This window comes from Eschscholzia californica, unplaced genomic scaffold (genome assembly GCF_041429995.1).
Source record: "Eschscholzia californica isolate CP2 unplaced genomic scaffold, dmEscCali1.0.p SCAF_2, whole genome shotgun sequence".
Classification (NCBI taxonomy): Eukaryota; Viridiplantae; Streptophyta; class Magnoliopsida; order Ranunculales; family Papaveraceae; genus Eschscholzia; species Eschscholzia californica.
Window position 1 is genome coordinate 30,501,688 of NW_028238309.1, and position 15,042 is coordinate 30,516,729.

Here is a 15,042-nt window from a genome sequence, read left to right on the forward strand (position 1 = left end):
TTGGATCTGAATTTCTACCAAAACAGAGTGGATTCGATATTTGAAGAAGATGTAAGTGGTTCAGGAGTTAAAGGGGGTTATGCTGATTCGAATGAGAAGAGAAGTGCGTCGAGTTTTTTTTTTTTTTGAATTGGTCAGCGTGTCTCGAACCCTTGACCTCTAGGATGGTGGACTATGCCTCTTATGCTAGAGTGTGTGTGGAGATCTCCAAGGATTGTCTTATGCTTGAGGTAATTTCTTTTTCAGTTAAGAATGTTAGAAATATTGATATTAAGGTTGAATATGCTTGGAAACCAATGAAGTGTTCTGGGTGTGGTGCTTTTGGTCATTCAGTTGGTAAGTGTAAGGTTACTGTTCGACATAATGCCTCTAAGAAGGCTAATGTTGAACCTGATCTTCTTGTTCCTAATAAGGGGAAGTCAGTCATTCCTGAGAGTGGACTAGCTCGTGTGAGGGGTGTGGCTTCTATGAGGGAGCCTCCTCCAAAGAGCTCTAAGCTTTCTTTAGGCCCTACTTGTGCTCAGAGCTTGCCTCCTTCACCACCTCCCTGATTCTGAGAGAGTCATTAAGCCCTCTCACATTCCAACACCCAAAACTAATCATTAGAAGTTCGAAAAGGACCCCTCCCCTTCCCACCAACTCTCACCTGACCTCCCACCACTCCACTAAACAGTGCAACTTTATTAGCTACACCCACACTCCCCTCTGGAACCCCACTCACTTCCATAACATCCACCTCTTCTTCAGCAGACCCATACCCTACTTTGTCAGCTACAACAGTACCTTGAGATGGGTTAACTACACATAGTCTCTTATGAGCTACTGCCTTACTCCTATCTTCCCTATTAGAGACTATGTGTAGTTAACCCATCTCAAGGTACTGTTGTAGCTGACAAAGTAGGGTATGGGTCTGCTGAAGAAGAGGTGGATGTTATGGAAGTTAGTGGGGTTCCAGAGGGGAGTGTGGGTGTAGCTAATAAAGTTGCACTGTTTAGTGGAGTGGTGGGAGGTCAGGTGAGAGTTGGTGGGAAGGGGAGGGGTCCTTTTCGAACTTCTAATGATTAGTTTTGGGTGTTGGAATGTGAGAGGGCTTAATGACTCTCTCAGAATCAGGGAGGTGGTGAAGTTTATTAGAGAGAATAAGTTGAGTCTTTGTAGTTTGATGGAGACTCATGTTGATGTTGATAATAAAGAGAAGGGGAAAAATCTTCTTATGCCTACTTGGAGTTGGCTTACTAATTATGACTGTTATAGGACTGGAAGAGTGTGGCTTCTTTGGGAACCCTTGTCAGGTTGATGTTTCTTTGGTTTCTATGAATGATCAAAGTTTGACTGTTATGGTGGTGTTGAGGGATTGTAGGTCCTTTATGGTGGCTTGTGTTTATGCTAGAAACTTAGCTGTGGACAGAAGGAGACTTTGGGCTGAGATGAGAGGGGTTGCTCAGGCTCATACTGTTCCTTGGATTGTGATGGGTGATTTCAATGCCATCTTGGAGGTGGAGGAAAAGATGGGTGGAGCTGATGTGAGGGCTAGTGAACTTGTGGATTTCAGAGAGTGTGTGAGAGACACTCATCTCTTTGATTGTCCTTTTTCAGGATGTTATTTTACTTGGTCTAATTTGCAGGAGGGAGATCATTGTATTGCTTTAAAGCTTGATAGAGCTTTAGTTAATATTGAATGAATTCAGCTTCTCCCGACTGCTAGGACTGAGTTTCTCAACCAGGGGGTCTCTGATCATTCTCCTTGTCTTGTTACTTTGTTTGAAGAAGTTGGAGTGGGGCCTAGACCTTTTAAATTTTTCAATTGCTGGACTGAGGAAGAGGGGTTTTTGAAGGAGATGGAGAAAGCCTGGCTGATGGAAGTGACAGGTAACCCTATGTTTGGGCTGGTCAGTAGACTTAAAGAAGGTGAAGGCTGCTCTCATGTTGTGGAAGAAAAAGAAGTTTGGTGGCTTTTCTTATAAGGTTGCTTTGGCTAGGAAGGAGATGGAGACTTGTCAGACTAAGTTGAATCAAAATCCTTTATGTGAGCAGACTAGAAAGGCTGAGAGGGAGGCAGTAGCTTCTTTTGTTAAGAAGGCTAGAATGGAGGAGTCTATGGTGAGGCAGAAAGCTAGGGTTCAAAAGATTGACCTAGGGGATGGTAATACTAAGTTCTTTCATGCTTCCTTGAAGGAAAGGAAGTCCAGAAATAACATTCCTTTCCTTTATAATGAGATGGGAGAGATGGTTGTCAGAGCTGACTTAGTGGCCCAAGAATGTGTTGATTTTTATCAACAAATGTTTGGTGTTTCTGACTTTAATAGGGATATTCCTGATGTTCTAGAAAACATGGAGTTTGGCTATATTTTGCAGGATTTTGAACCTGAGCTGCTGATTAGAGGGGTTTCTAGAGAGGAGGTGGTGCAGGCCTTAGCTAGCATTGGTGCTGATAAATCCCCAGGTCCTGATGGGTTTACTTCCCATTTTTTCAGAGCTTGCTAAAGAATTGTTGGTGATGACTTTGTGGAGGTTGTCCAAAGGTTTTTTTTTTCAGGAAAGCTTCTTGGTGAGGTAAATTCTACCCTGGTTACTCTTGTTCCCAAATCTAAGGATGCTGCTAGAGTCTCTGAGTTCAGGCCCATTTCCTGTTGTAATACTATCTACAAATGTATTACTAAAATCCTGACTTTGAGAATGAAAGAGTTTATCTTCAAATTGGTGAGTCCTTGTCAATCTGGGTTCATCTCTGGGAGGTGCATCCAGGATAATATACTTTTAGCCCATGAGTTGGTGAGGGACTATCATAAAGTATTGGGGCCTCCTAGGTGTGCTATGAAAATTGATTTGCAAAAAGCTTATGACACTATTGAATGGGAGCCTCTCATGAAGGTTATGGAGAGAATGGGATTTCCCAGTAAGTTCAGAAATAGGGTTTTTGCTTGTGTCTCTTCTGCTAGATTCTCAGTCATTGTGAATGGAAGTTCCTATGGCTATATTAAAGGGAAAAGGGGCATTAGACAAGGGTGTCCCGTGTCTCCTTATCTTTTTGTAATGGTCATGGAAGTCTTTAATGTGGTGATGTTGGATAAGGTGGAGAAAGGCCTCTTTCAGCTGCATCCCAAGTGTATTAAACCTCAGATTACTCATCTGCTTTTGCTGATGGCTTGTTGGTTTTTTCTAAGGGGACTGTTGAGTCTGCTAATGCTTTAGCAGATGTCCTTGCTGTCTTCTATGATTGTACTGGTTTGAGAGCCAATCAGAGGAAGAGTTCCTTATTTTTTTTTATAATGATAAGCGGGAGAAGCCCGAACCGAATACAATGAAATAAAACTAAATAAAACAGCAAAGAAATCAAATTACATCATTTCATTAGCCCCACCCTTTCCTCATTCTCATTGTCCCTCTAGAGTCCGCATTAACAATATTGACTAATTCCGCCGACAGTTGAGTAGCATTCAACTGAGTTACTCCCGGTCCGAGCCTCATCTTAGACAAGTGATCAGTAGCTTGGTTTGCTTCCCTATAGACATGAAACACCCGAAAACTCCGAAATTGGCTCTTAAGCCTCTGAACTCTCTTCCATAAACGCCTCGCCCGCCATGGTAATTTCTGATTTGGTTTTGCAAGAAGTAACTGGATATTCATCGAATCAAGACCAAGTTCAACTTCCTGCAGCCCAGTACTAAGTGCTAGCTCCAATCCCAACTCAACACCCTGCAACTCATGTATAAAGATAGTCTGTCCATCGACCTGACCCGTGGCTGCTCTAACAACAATCCCCTCCGAATCTCGAATAATGGATCCATACCCCGCATCCACCTCGTTCAGAGCACCATCGGTATTAATCATATATCTCCCTGTCATCGGCCGAGTCCATTTACATGAAGTATAGACCGGCTTTTGAAGAGCGATAGTAAGATTCCATCGATTAATGGCCCTCCGATTCTCCCCAGTATCTTCAAACCGTTTGGTAATAGTATTCAGCTTGATCCGCACTTCATCGCAAATAGTATGAATAATCAGCCCCGGTGACATAACATCGCTTCTAAATACCCTGTTATTCCGTTCCTTCCAAATATGATAGACATAGGCATTTAGAAGCAAACGCCCCACCCGGGCAGCAATGGAAAACCCACAAAGTGATTAAGACACCACTGTAACTCCTCTTCCCAATCAACATACTTTCTAAAAACCCATCTTGTGTAATAGTGATTCCCATATAGTCTTTGTAACCGAGCAGCCAAAGAATAGATGGAAATCTGTTTCTTCATCTCCCCCACAGAAAACACATGACAGGTCTATAACCATACCCCAACTAGCCAAAAGGGATCTAGTTTTGAGGCGTCTTCGAAAGGCAAGCCACGTGATGAAACAATGTTTGGGTATTCCACCCGGTGACCATACTAAAGAAGTCCAACTCCGTCGAGTTCCTCTAGGTCGAATTGCTTCATACGTCTCTTTGAGAGTAAACTCCCCATTCTGGCTGGGCATCCAGATCACCTCGTCTCTAAGAGTACTATCTACCACCACCTCTCTAGCCTCGCCCGCGATAGCCCCTAACATAGCTGTGATATGAGTAGGAAAAACCCAGCCCGACTGCCCAATAAACTGAGATACCCGTGCATCTAAATATAGGTGAGAATCATATCTATACCCCTACTTGAAAGCATCATAAAGAAGACCCCGAGGATGCCATACCAGTCCAAAATTTGGTATCATGACCGTCCTCGAGAGAAGTGCAAATGAGTCGTTGAGCCGTCAGCCTGCTGGCTAGAATCCGACGCCAACACCTAGAACTTCTACTCGAAGCCGATAAAGTCTAGAAGTGCTGATCTTTGATGAGATTATTTCTCACCCACTCAGCCCACAAAGTCGTCTTACCACTAACCAGATCCCATATATGACGAAGATTTGACGCCTCAAACAACACCTCGATATTACGAAAACCAAGTCCCTCTTCATCAGTGGGGTAACAAAGGCTTTCCCAGCCAATGGGAGCTCTCCTACACCCCATATCCACGCCAGACCATAGGAACTTACTAAAGATGGAGTTGATGTAATTTATTACTCTCTTGGGAATAACGAACACTGCTGCCCAATATAGTAACATACTATTCAAAACCACCTTTACGAGGAGAACTCGCCCCGCGAACGATAAAAATCGACTCTTCCAAGATTGGATTCGTCCCTTGATTTTATCAATCAACGGAATACAATGGCTATAGGTGAGACGGGACGATATAAGAGGTAAACCCAAATAATGAATAGGCAGAGAACCAGTACCGAATTCCAAAATACTAGTAATATCACTCTGACCTTGGGCCGAAAGACCTGCAAAGAAAACCGTGCTCCTAGTCACATTGGTTTGCAACCCCGTCGCCCGATGAAAACCTGTTAACACACCTTTTAGAGATTGAGCTGAACCAGCGTCTCCTCGAAAGAAGACCATGAGATCGTCGGCGAAACAAAGGTGAGTAATTTTCAGAACTCGACACTTAGGGTGTAGTAGGAACCGACCTGCTCTTTCCTCTCGATCAATAAGAACCGCGAATACTTCCATCATTAGGACAAATAGATATGGAGAAATCGGGCAGCCTTGCCGTAGACCTCGCTTCCCATCAAAATAACCATGGGCTTCACCATTAACCATAATCGAGAACTTAGACGTGGTGACACAGGCCCGTATCCATTCTATGAATATCCTTGGAAAGTGAAACTTACCAAGGACTGAGAATAGTGAAGACCAACGAACTGTGTCATACGCCTTCTTAAGGTCAATCTTAACCGTACACCTAGCCGAGGTATCTGGTCGGTGGTAATTCCGAACAATCTCATGGGCTAGCATGATATTGTCCTAAATAGTACAGCCAGAAATAAAGGCTGATTGGTTTGGACTGATCATTGAATAAATAACTCCCTTCAGCCGTATAGTAAGAATCTTGGTAATGCATTTATACCACACATTACAACAAGATTCGGTATGATATCTGACACTGAAGAAGCATTATCTATTTTAGGAATTAGAGTCACAAAAGTAGAGTTTACCTCTTTGAGAAGTTTTCCTGAGCTGAAGAACCTCTGTATAGCTTCCACAAAATCATCTCCCACGATGTCCCAACACGCCTTAAAAAAATGGGAAGAGAACCCATCCGGCCCCGGCGATTGATCAGAACCAATAGTCTGTAAAGCAGCAAAAATCTCATCTCTAGTCACCCTCGTGATGAGAATAGCTCCTTCAGCTTCCGTAAGCGGGCGTGAGAACTCCATATTAGGCATGGGATCTAATGATTCATTATCCTCATCCTCCCGACCAAATAAGTCTCGATAGAAGTCCACACACATATTAGCTATCTCCGCTGGATCCTCAGCCACCGAACCATCCTCCCTGGTGAGTCTAGTAATAGCATTCCTAGACTTCCGCTCTTTGATAGAGTTGTGAAAGTAAGCTGTATTGCTTTCATCAAGAGTAAGTCATTCAACTTTAGCACGTTGTCGGAGCATTGCCGTTTCAACCCGAACAACGTTACTATAGTTTTCAGTAGCTTCTCTCTCTTGCCTCCGTAAAACCGGGTTTGCTGGATCACCCTGCAATCGGACCTGCACTGAATGTAAAAAATTACGGTTAATGGTTACCTTATTCGTCACCCCATTGAACTGATCTTTCTTCCATTTATTCAACCGAGCTTTGAAAGCCTTGAGCTTTGTCACCATTCGAAACATCGGGTTACCCCGTACTGACTCCTTCCATACATCAGCAACAAGAGCTTTAAACGTGGGAACCTCCGTCCAGGCATTAAAGAACTGAAACGGAGTTCACCGGTGTATGTTAGGTGCAGCGAGCGGTATAATAATAGGTGAGTGATCTGAGTCCCTAGCCGGTAGAAAGTCTGCTTTAGCTAGAGGAAAACAAGTCAGCCACCCACTATTAATAATTGCCCGATCAATCTTGGAACTGATGTTCGCAACTCCCATCTGCCTGTTAGACCAAGTATAAAAACAACCTGTATACGAGCAGTCGAACAGTCCCAAATCGGTTACACAGTCAATCATCTCATTAGAACCTTGAGATGGCGAGGTATTACCACCTCTCTTCTCAGTAGCCAACATCGTGGTATTAAAGTCACCTAGCACCAACCAAGGAGCCTCGGAGCCCATCATAAGAAGCTCAAGGTCCCTCCATAGCTCCCGACGATGAAGAGTACTATTACTTTCGTATACCACTGCCAAATGAAAACCCGAGCCATCTGTAAATCGAACACCACCTGCAATAACTTGCCCTCTAACACAGGACACAGTAAATTCGACCCTAGTAGGGTCCCAACCAATCCAAATCCGGCCTCCAGAAACAGCCGTATAGTTATCAATAAAAGTCCAGTTGGAATTAAGACTTCGCTGAATACGAGTCTTATTAACCTCCTGAACATGAGTTTCTAGCAATCCACACAAACCAATTCTATTCAATCTCATAAAATCACGCACACTCTTCGTACGGAGAGCGTCATTAAGACCTCTCACGTTCCAACATGCAAGATTAACCATTTAACTATTGGGAGGTATCCTCGACCTCCGTAGAAGTCTCGGTAGTGTTATCCAGTCGCATACTAGTCAAATCGGGATTGGTTGCCTCATGTGCGTCATGTAAAGTGGGACTAGTTCCCTCATGGTGGGAACGGTCATTTGCAGCTAACCTCCCCTCCGGCTCACCCCCATGTGCATCAATGTCTAAATTTCCAGAAGTTGAAAGAGCCGAGAAAGAATTACCTTCATTGTAGCTATTTGGGCCTGATTTGTCGTATGTTGCTGTTACCTTCTTTGCCATCTTCCTTGGTTGTTGATTAAGCTTTTCTGGTTGTTCTCCACCGAGATAGAGCTTGTTGCCCTTAGATTTAACCACCGACCATCCTTCATTGTTATTTCTGTTATCCTCACGTGTTTGCTGAATTTCTCGAGCTGGGACCATTGCCGGACGTTTCCTCCCACCATTTTGACCACCCGAACCAAACCCCTTACTAGATTTAAAGTTCGTTTGCTTCCCATTAAACTTTCTCGTTTGATTTGTTATTACCGTACCTTGCTGGTTCGCCCGAGCCTTAGGGTTACCATCCGGTGCTCTATCTTCTCTAAGTTGCTGGTTTTTGACGACTTGGCCTGTAACATTTTCAGCAAGTTTTGGTCGCTTAGGACACGTCGAGTCATCATGCCCAAACACATGACACATCATACACTTGCTGGGTTTCCATGAATATTCTACTTGCACCTTTACTATATGATCTGAAGTACCATCCTTAACTCGAACTTCAATCTCGTCGGGTAAACCCCTATCCACTTGAACTTCAACACACACACCCGTGCAAAGGCCATTCGCTCCTTGGATTCCGTACGACTATCTTGCATAAGAGGAATACCCAACACACTAGCAATGTGTGAAATTCCTTTGGAATTCCAGAATAGAAGAGGAATATTTCTCAAGCTTACCCATATGGGTATCGTCTTCATTTCTTGGAGTTCCTGTTCAATGTGAAGCTTCCATGGCCTTACTATAAAGACCCGACCCGCGATAAAGATAGTTTCGTGTTCCAATGCTCATTTCTTGTCTTCTAAAGATGAGAACTTAATAACATAAGCTGAACTCCCATGTACTGTGAGTGTCATCTCACCCTTCGGTTGCCATTGTTTCACTAAGACACTCTGTACCAAACCAAATCCCATTCTCTCGCCAACGAAACTACCAATGAGTATTTTGTCGAAGGACTGAATTTCGTTTACAAAATCTGAGGTATTCAATTCTGCCATGAAACGACCTTCTAAGACAGTGGGAGGGACATAGTTCAAAGCAGCTCGAGTAGGTTCTATTTTGTTGCTGAATAGTTCTGTCCAATGAGAACGAATTGGGGCACCCCTCCCAGATTTCTGGAGGCACCCAGATTCATGTGATCAGTTTCACGTGAATTTCTTCTTGCCGGAACCCTATCAGCAGCCGGAAACCTAAAATCTGGTATTGCCGTCGCCGGTTGCTGCCTCCCTGAACTTGTTCCAAGAGCCGTGCCTCCTTCAATATGAACAACATTCTTTGGAGTTGATTTATGGGGCTTAGGAACTCCTTTTGATAGGCTAGAAACCTGGTTTGTTGTTGCCTTGAAAATAATGGGGACGGAGACATGATCATCAGCACTACCTATGCTCGGTTGTGTCTGTTTAGCCGCCATGGAAGTATCATCCTCCATTTCATCTCCTTCACCTTCACTGATGACACAGTTTCCAGTCAACAAGAACCGCCCCTCTCCTATCTCTCCATCATCTCTTAAGCTAGTATCTTTGCCGTGAGAAAGCTCCTTCATGGTCGGAAAATTCAACCAACAGCCTTTCCGATCAGCAAAAAAAAGTTCCTTATTTTTGGCTGGTCTTCAGGGGCCTAAGGTAGAGTTGATCAAAGGTGTGTTGGGATTTGAGTGTGCTTCCCTTCCTGTTAGGTATTTGGGTGTACCTCTCATTTCTTCTAGGCTTAAGTATTTTGATTGTTTTTTTTTTTGCATATATCAGCAGGTTTAAGGAAAACCTGAAACCAAACAAAGAGAAGAAGATAGCCAAACAGCCATCGACAAAAAAACCCAGCCCATACAAAGCCCAAGCACCCCACTAAGAACATATGGTCCCAAGAGTAAACAGACATACAATCAAGACTAAGAGGAAAAAAAACACCAAAAAAAAACCTCAATCACTTCAGCCTAAGTCTAATAAGACCCAACCTATCATCACCAGCCACACACTGCATAGCATCACTAAGCTCACTAGCTGCAAGGTAATCAACTCCCACTGTATGCCTAGCCTTGGATAACAAATCTGCAAGCTGGTTAGTCTCTCTGAAAACATGCTCAATGCTGCAGGATCTAAACTTAGTCATGTTACTCTTGATGCTTCTAAACACTTAAGGACTGCCAAGGAGGAGTAGCATCTGCACTATTCAAAAGATCACAAGCATTCTTTGAATCAGAAGCAACAGTTACATTCTCAAAATCATGAGACAAAGCAGTAATGAGCCCTTCATTAATGGCCTGGAGCTCATGGTGAAGAACACTAACAGGCTGAGCACCACCTTGAACACCAATGATGACCTGGCCTGCATAATCTCTAAGATGACAACCAAAACCAGCCTGATCACTACTATAGGAACCATCTGTATTCATCAAAACAGTACCTGGTGGAAGAGCAACCAAAATACAAGGAATAACTGAGGAAGGAGTGACTTGAAGCTGCAAGTTCCAATCATGAGAAACTTTACCCACTCTAGGACTACTAGAAGCTGTACAAGTCAGCTCAGACATCTTCATTCGAACCTCCTCAATGATTCTTCTCAACAGACCCTCTTGACTAATGGAGGTACCAGCAAATGTTCTTATGTTTCTCTCACACCATATATGGTAAATAAAAGCATTAAACACTAATTTACCAAGAACAGCCAGACTATCCTTCCCTCTCAAGAGCCTAACACACCAATCAATCAGAGTATCTCAGGAAGAGCAAGGAGTCTGTCTCAAGGCCAGCAAATTAAGGAGAGCCTTCCAAATACCCTTAGAGTAACTACACTTAAAGAAAAAATGAACATCATCCTCCTCACCATTGGAACAAAGACAGCAGGTGACATCAATGTGCAAGCCCCACTTATAAAGTTTTAACTTAGTTTTTGCAGCTCTATGGAAAACCACCCAAGAGATAAAACTATGTCTAGGAATATTATGACTAAACCAAACCAATGAGGCCCAAGGAACAGTAGGAGATACCTTTATCATAGCTTCATAAGTGCATTTTAAAGTAAAGTCCCCCTTATCATTAGCTAACCAAATTCTAGAGTCCTCACAGTCCAAAGCAACACCCACATCATGTAACTGGTTAACAATAGGACCCAAATAGGAAGATTGAAGATGTGACAACTTCCATGCCCCATTCTCCAGACAATCACCAACCCTGGCACTCATATGGTAAGTACTATCATACTTGAGCTGCTCAGAGAAAAAAGGTAACAAAATACCCATTGGGTGCCAGGGATCCTTCTAGAACCAAGTCTCATTACCATTACCAAGCAAGACAGAACAAAAACTCAAACCCTGCTCTCTGTTATGCAAAAGCCTGCACCAACACCAAGAAGCATCACAATGTACAGGGAGCAGCCAAAAACACTTATCCTTGATGAGATGCTTCTGCACCCATTGGACCCACAGAGTATGCTTATGAATAAAAATCTCCCAAATGTGTCTGAGAGTACAAGCAGTATTCAAGGTACCTAAGTCTCTACAGTTAAGACCCCCCTCTTTAAAAGGATGGCAAACAGCAAACCAGCTAACAACAACACCCTTAGCTAACATCTCTGGACCATCCCAAAGAAACCTCATGAAAACTCTATCCAGCTCATTAAGAACCCTCTTGGGCAGCACAAACACACTAAACCAGAATATGACCATGCCATTAAGAACAGATCTAATAAGAGTCGATCTCCCAGCAAAGGATAAAAACCTCATTTTCCAAGATTTGATTTTACTCAAAACCTTATCTAGAAGAGGCTGACAATCATTATAACTCAATCTAGAAGAGATAAGAGGAACACCCAAGTACCTGACAGGAAGATAAGTACTAACAAAGCCAAGACAGTCCTTAATCCCCTGAACTAGATCATCACTAGTACCAGAAGTAAAAATAGAACTCTTAGACCTGTTAACTCTAAGCCCAGTACAGTCAGCAAAGAAGTCCGAAACTTGAGAAAGGGCCCTAGCAGAGGCAAGCTCACTCTTCATAAAAACTAGCAAATCATCAGCAAAACTCAGATGAGTGATCAAAGAATCTTTACATCTAGGGTGCAGAGAAAACCTACCACCCTTAGCCTCAGAAACCAGCAGAACATTGAAAACCTCCATAACCAACACAAAAGATAAGGAGACATAGGACACCCTTGCCTAATGCCTCTCTTACCTTTAATGTAACCAAAGGAGCAGCCATTAATCATAAAAGAATATTTGGGAGTAGAAATACACACCTTAACCCAAGAGATAAACTTTTCAGGAAAACCAAACTTTGCCATAATTTTAAGAAGAGCACCCCATTTTATAGTATCATATGCTTTCTGCAAGTCAATCTTGATGGCGCACCTAGCAGGCCCCTTACTCCTATGGTAATTCCTAGTAAGCTCATGAGCCAATAAAATGTTATATTGGATAGCTCTCCCTGAGATAAAAGCAGACTGACAAGGGCTAACAAGATGGCTGATAACATTCTTCATTCTCAAAGTCAAAATCTTAGTAATGCATTTATAAATAACATTACAGCAAGAGATAGGCCTGAACTCACTCATTCTAGAGGCACCAACAATCTTAGGCACAAGAGAAACCAAGGTAGAGTTTACCTCTCCAAGGAGCTGACCAGTTTTAAAGAATCTATTAATAGCCTCCACCACATCATCACCAATAGTTTTCCAACAAAATTTGAAGAAATGAGCTGAAAAACCATCAGGCCCAGGAGCTTTATCACCATTAATGGTGGAGAGAGCAAACACCACCTCATCTCTAGTAACCATAGCACTTAGAGCAGCAGCTTGCTCTTCAGTAACCAACCTGTCAAATTGAACAGAGGCAAGCAAAGTCAGTCCATTCTCATTCATTAAAGAGGAACCAAATAACCTGCTGTAGAAATCCACACATTCACTAGCAACATCCTGGATGTTAGTCAATTTAACCCCTTCCTCATATAAGAGAAAAGGAATGTTATTCCTAGACCTTCTCTCCTTCACTGAGTTATGAAAGAACTTAGTATTTCGATCACCTAAATCAATCTTTTGCACCCTTGATTTCTGTTTCATCGTTGATTCCTCCATAACAGCAAGTTTAGTATAATGAGCAACAGCAACTCTCTCCTGAACTCTTATCTCAGCATCAAGAGGGTCTAATTGAAGCTTAGTCTGAATATGCTGCACCTCATCTCTAGCCTGCTGAACTTGAGCACCAAAGCCAGCATACTTGGTTTTCTTCCAATCAACAAGGTATTTCTTCACATTCTTCAACCTACAAACAAGTCTAAACATGGGGTTACCACAGACTGGCAGAGCCCAAGCTTTCTTAATTAAGTCCATAAAATCATCATCCTGAGTCCAAGCATTAAAAAATTTAAAGGGTCTAGGACCTGTAACAGCTCCATCAAAGAAAGAAAGAAAAAACAAAAGAAGCATGATCAGAAAATAAAGGATTAAGAAACTCAGTCCTAGCATTTGGACAAAGAGTCACCCAATCAATATTCACAAGAACTCTATCAAGTTTCTTTGCAACAGCTCCAGGCCCTACTTGCTTATTAGACATGTATACTCACAACCAGAATAAGCACAATCAAAGAGCTGAACATCATGAACAAAGTCCCTAAAGTCAGCCAAGCCACCCTCTCTAACAGCAGCACCACCCATTTTATCCTTAACCTCAAGAATAGTATTGAAGTCACCTATCACTACCCATGGACCAGGAAAAGCACCTGCAATGCTTCTCAAAGAATTCCAAAGAACCTTTCTCTCCAAAGCATTATTACTAGCATAAACAAAGCTAAAGAGAGAAGATCTTCCATCCACAAATTGAGCAAAAACAGAAATATGCTGAGCATTCATGCCAACAACATGAAGAGTCACAATAGACTTATCCCAAAACACCCAAATTCTTCCTGCCCTATCAAACTCATAGTTATGAAGCCGCTCCCAAGTATGTAACAACCTCTTCCTAACCACCTCACTATTACCAACATCAATATGAGTCTCTAGAATACTACAAACACCCAAATTGTTGTTTCTAACAAATTTAGTCACCTCACTAGCTCTTGAGGGATGATTCATCCCTCTCACATTCCAACCACCAATATTAATCATTAACACCATGTAAAGACCCTCTCCTAGGCTGAGGATCTTTAGCCACATTCAAAATCTTAGCCTCAAAAGCCAAAACATTGCTACCAACTACATTGGACTGAGAAGAACCCAGCTTACCTACCTCAGCAACAAAATGCATCTTGGTAACAGTAGCTGGAGCACTACTAGCCCCATCAATCACCATGCTAGGTTTAATTAAACTTGAGTTATCCTTCCCCCTCTGCTTAGCAGGTATGTTACCAGCAGCAACCCCTGAACTTGGTATAGCCCCAACATCACCACCTCCTAACACTCTCCTAATAGCATTCATTTCAGGAATAACCCCCCTATCTTCTTCCCATGACTACCACTAACAGTGTCAGAACCACTTGGTTCTCTCCCCTTTCTCTTCATACTATCTTTATGTTTGACCTCAGTCCAACCCTCATTAGAAGTATCCACCCCCTCCATTTGTTCCCCCACAATTGAATCAAGAGTAACCCCAACCTCTGCTGCAACCACCTTAACACCCACAGGAGTATTACTAACTGACTCAGCAACTCCTTGCTTAGTCTTAGGGTTCTTAGAGCATGAACCAGAACTATGACCAAGAGCACACCAATGTACACAATATCTTGGTTTCCATGCATATTCAATAGCAATCTCCAAGTCCTCACCGTCAACACACAACTCTAGGAAATTAGGCAGCTCTTTATCCATAGGGATCTCAACACAAATCCGAGCATAAGCCATCCTTAAGCCAGACAAAGTAGGGCCATCAAGGAATAATGGCTTCCTTAGAGAACTAACAATATCAGCCAGCCCCTCCTCATGCCACAGATGAAGAGGAACACCCCTGAGTTTCACCCAAATAGGTATTGAAGTAAGCTTCATAACCTCCTTCTCCAAAAAAGGAGCCCAAGGACGAGCAATAAAGATCCTATTAGCCACAAAAATAGGCTCATGATCAAGTATCAATAACCTATCTTCTTCTAAATCAGCTCTAATGACAAACACAGAATCGCCATGTAATAGTAAAAGACACAAAACCCTTAGGTTTCCAAATATTAAGCAAGGTTTTCTTCACAACCATGAAAGGAATCTTACTACCAAAAAATTCCCAATAATCAGTTTCCTACAATCCTCTACTTTGTCCATATAATTCGAAGAAGAAATCACAGATCTACCATTAA

General features: G+C 42.6%; 3 protein-coding genes across 3 annotated transcripts; 1 reads left to right on the top strand and 2 right to left on the bottom strand.

Moving 5' to 3' along the window:
* The first annotated feature begins 164 nt into the window (after positions 1–164).
* Positions 165–3,192, top strand: LOC147557358 (uncharacterized). The gene is made up of 6 exons (XM_086658812.1): positions 165–449; positions 850–1,014; positions 1,293–1,559; positions 1,689–1,889; positions 2,035–2,443; positions 2,537–3,192. The coding sequence occupies exons 1-6, from the start codon at positions 165–167 to the stop codon at positions 3,190–3,192; spliced, it is 1,983 nt and encodes a 660-aa protein (XP_086514938.1).
* A 3,603-nt stretch (positions 3,193–6,795) lies between these two features.
* LOC147557359 (uncharacterized) lies at positions 6,796–7,521 on the bottom strand. The gene has a single exon (XM_086658813.1). The coding sequence runs from the start codon at positions 7,519–7,521 to the stop codon at positions 6,796–6,798; it is 726 nt and encodes a 241-aa protein (XP_086514939.1).
* Positions 7,522–9,899: 2,378 nt separating this feature from the next.
* LOC147557360 (uncharacterized) lies at positions 9,900–13,837 on the bottom strand. Its single transcript, XM_086658814.1, has 6 exons — positions 13,330–13,837; positions 12,008–13,146; positions 11,261–11,882; positions 11,084–11,106; positions 10,819–10,979; positions 9,900–10,464 (listed from the first exon to the last, which is right to left on the bottom strand). The coding sequence occupies exons 1-6, from the start codon at positions 13,835–13,837 to the stop codon at positions 9,900–9,902; spliced, it is 3,018 nt and encodes a 1,005-aa protein (XP_086514940.1).
* Between the last annotated feature and the right edge of the window lie 1,205 nt (positions 13,838–15,042).

Bases quoted from the DNA above. Each gene is read 5' to 3' on its own strand.
- LOC147557358 (XM_086658812.1), top strand. From the start codon at position 165: ATGGTGGACTATGCCTCTTATGCTAGAGTGTGTGTGGAGATCTCCAAG. The intron at 1,015-1,292 runs GTGAGAGTTGGT...AACCCTTGTCAG, and splicing joins GTGGAGTGGTGGGAGGTCAG to GTTGATGTTTCTTTGGTTTC. The intron at 1,560-1,688 runs GTGAGAGACACT...GAATGAATTCAG, and splicing joins TTGTGGATTTCAGAGAGTGT to CTTCTCCCGACTGCTAGGAC.
- LOC147557359 (XM_086658813.1), bottom strand. From the start codon at position 7,521: ATGGTTAATCTTGCATGTTGGAACGTGAGAGGTCTTAATGACGCTCTC.
- LOC147557360 (XM_086658814.1), bottom strand. From the start codon at position 13,837: ATGAATCATCCCTCAAGAGCTAGTGAGGTGACTAAATTTGTTAGAAAC. The intron at 13,147-13,329 runs GTGAGTATACAT...GAGCTGTTACAG, and splicing joins TGATTGTGCTTATTCTGGTT to GTCCTAGACCCTTTAAATTT. The intron at 10,980-11,083 runs GTTTGAGTTTTT...TTCTCTGAGCAG, and splicing joins TTTGCATAACAGAGAGCAGG to CTCAAGTATGATAGTACTTA.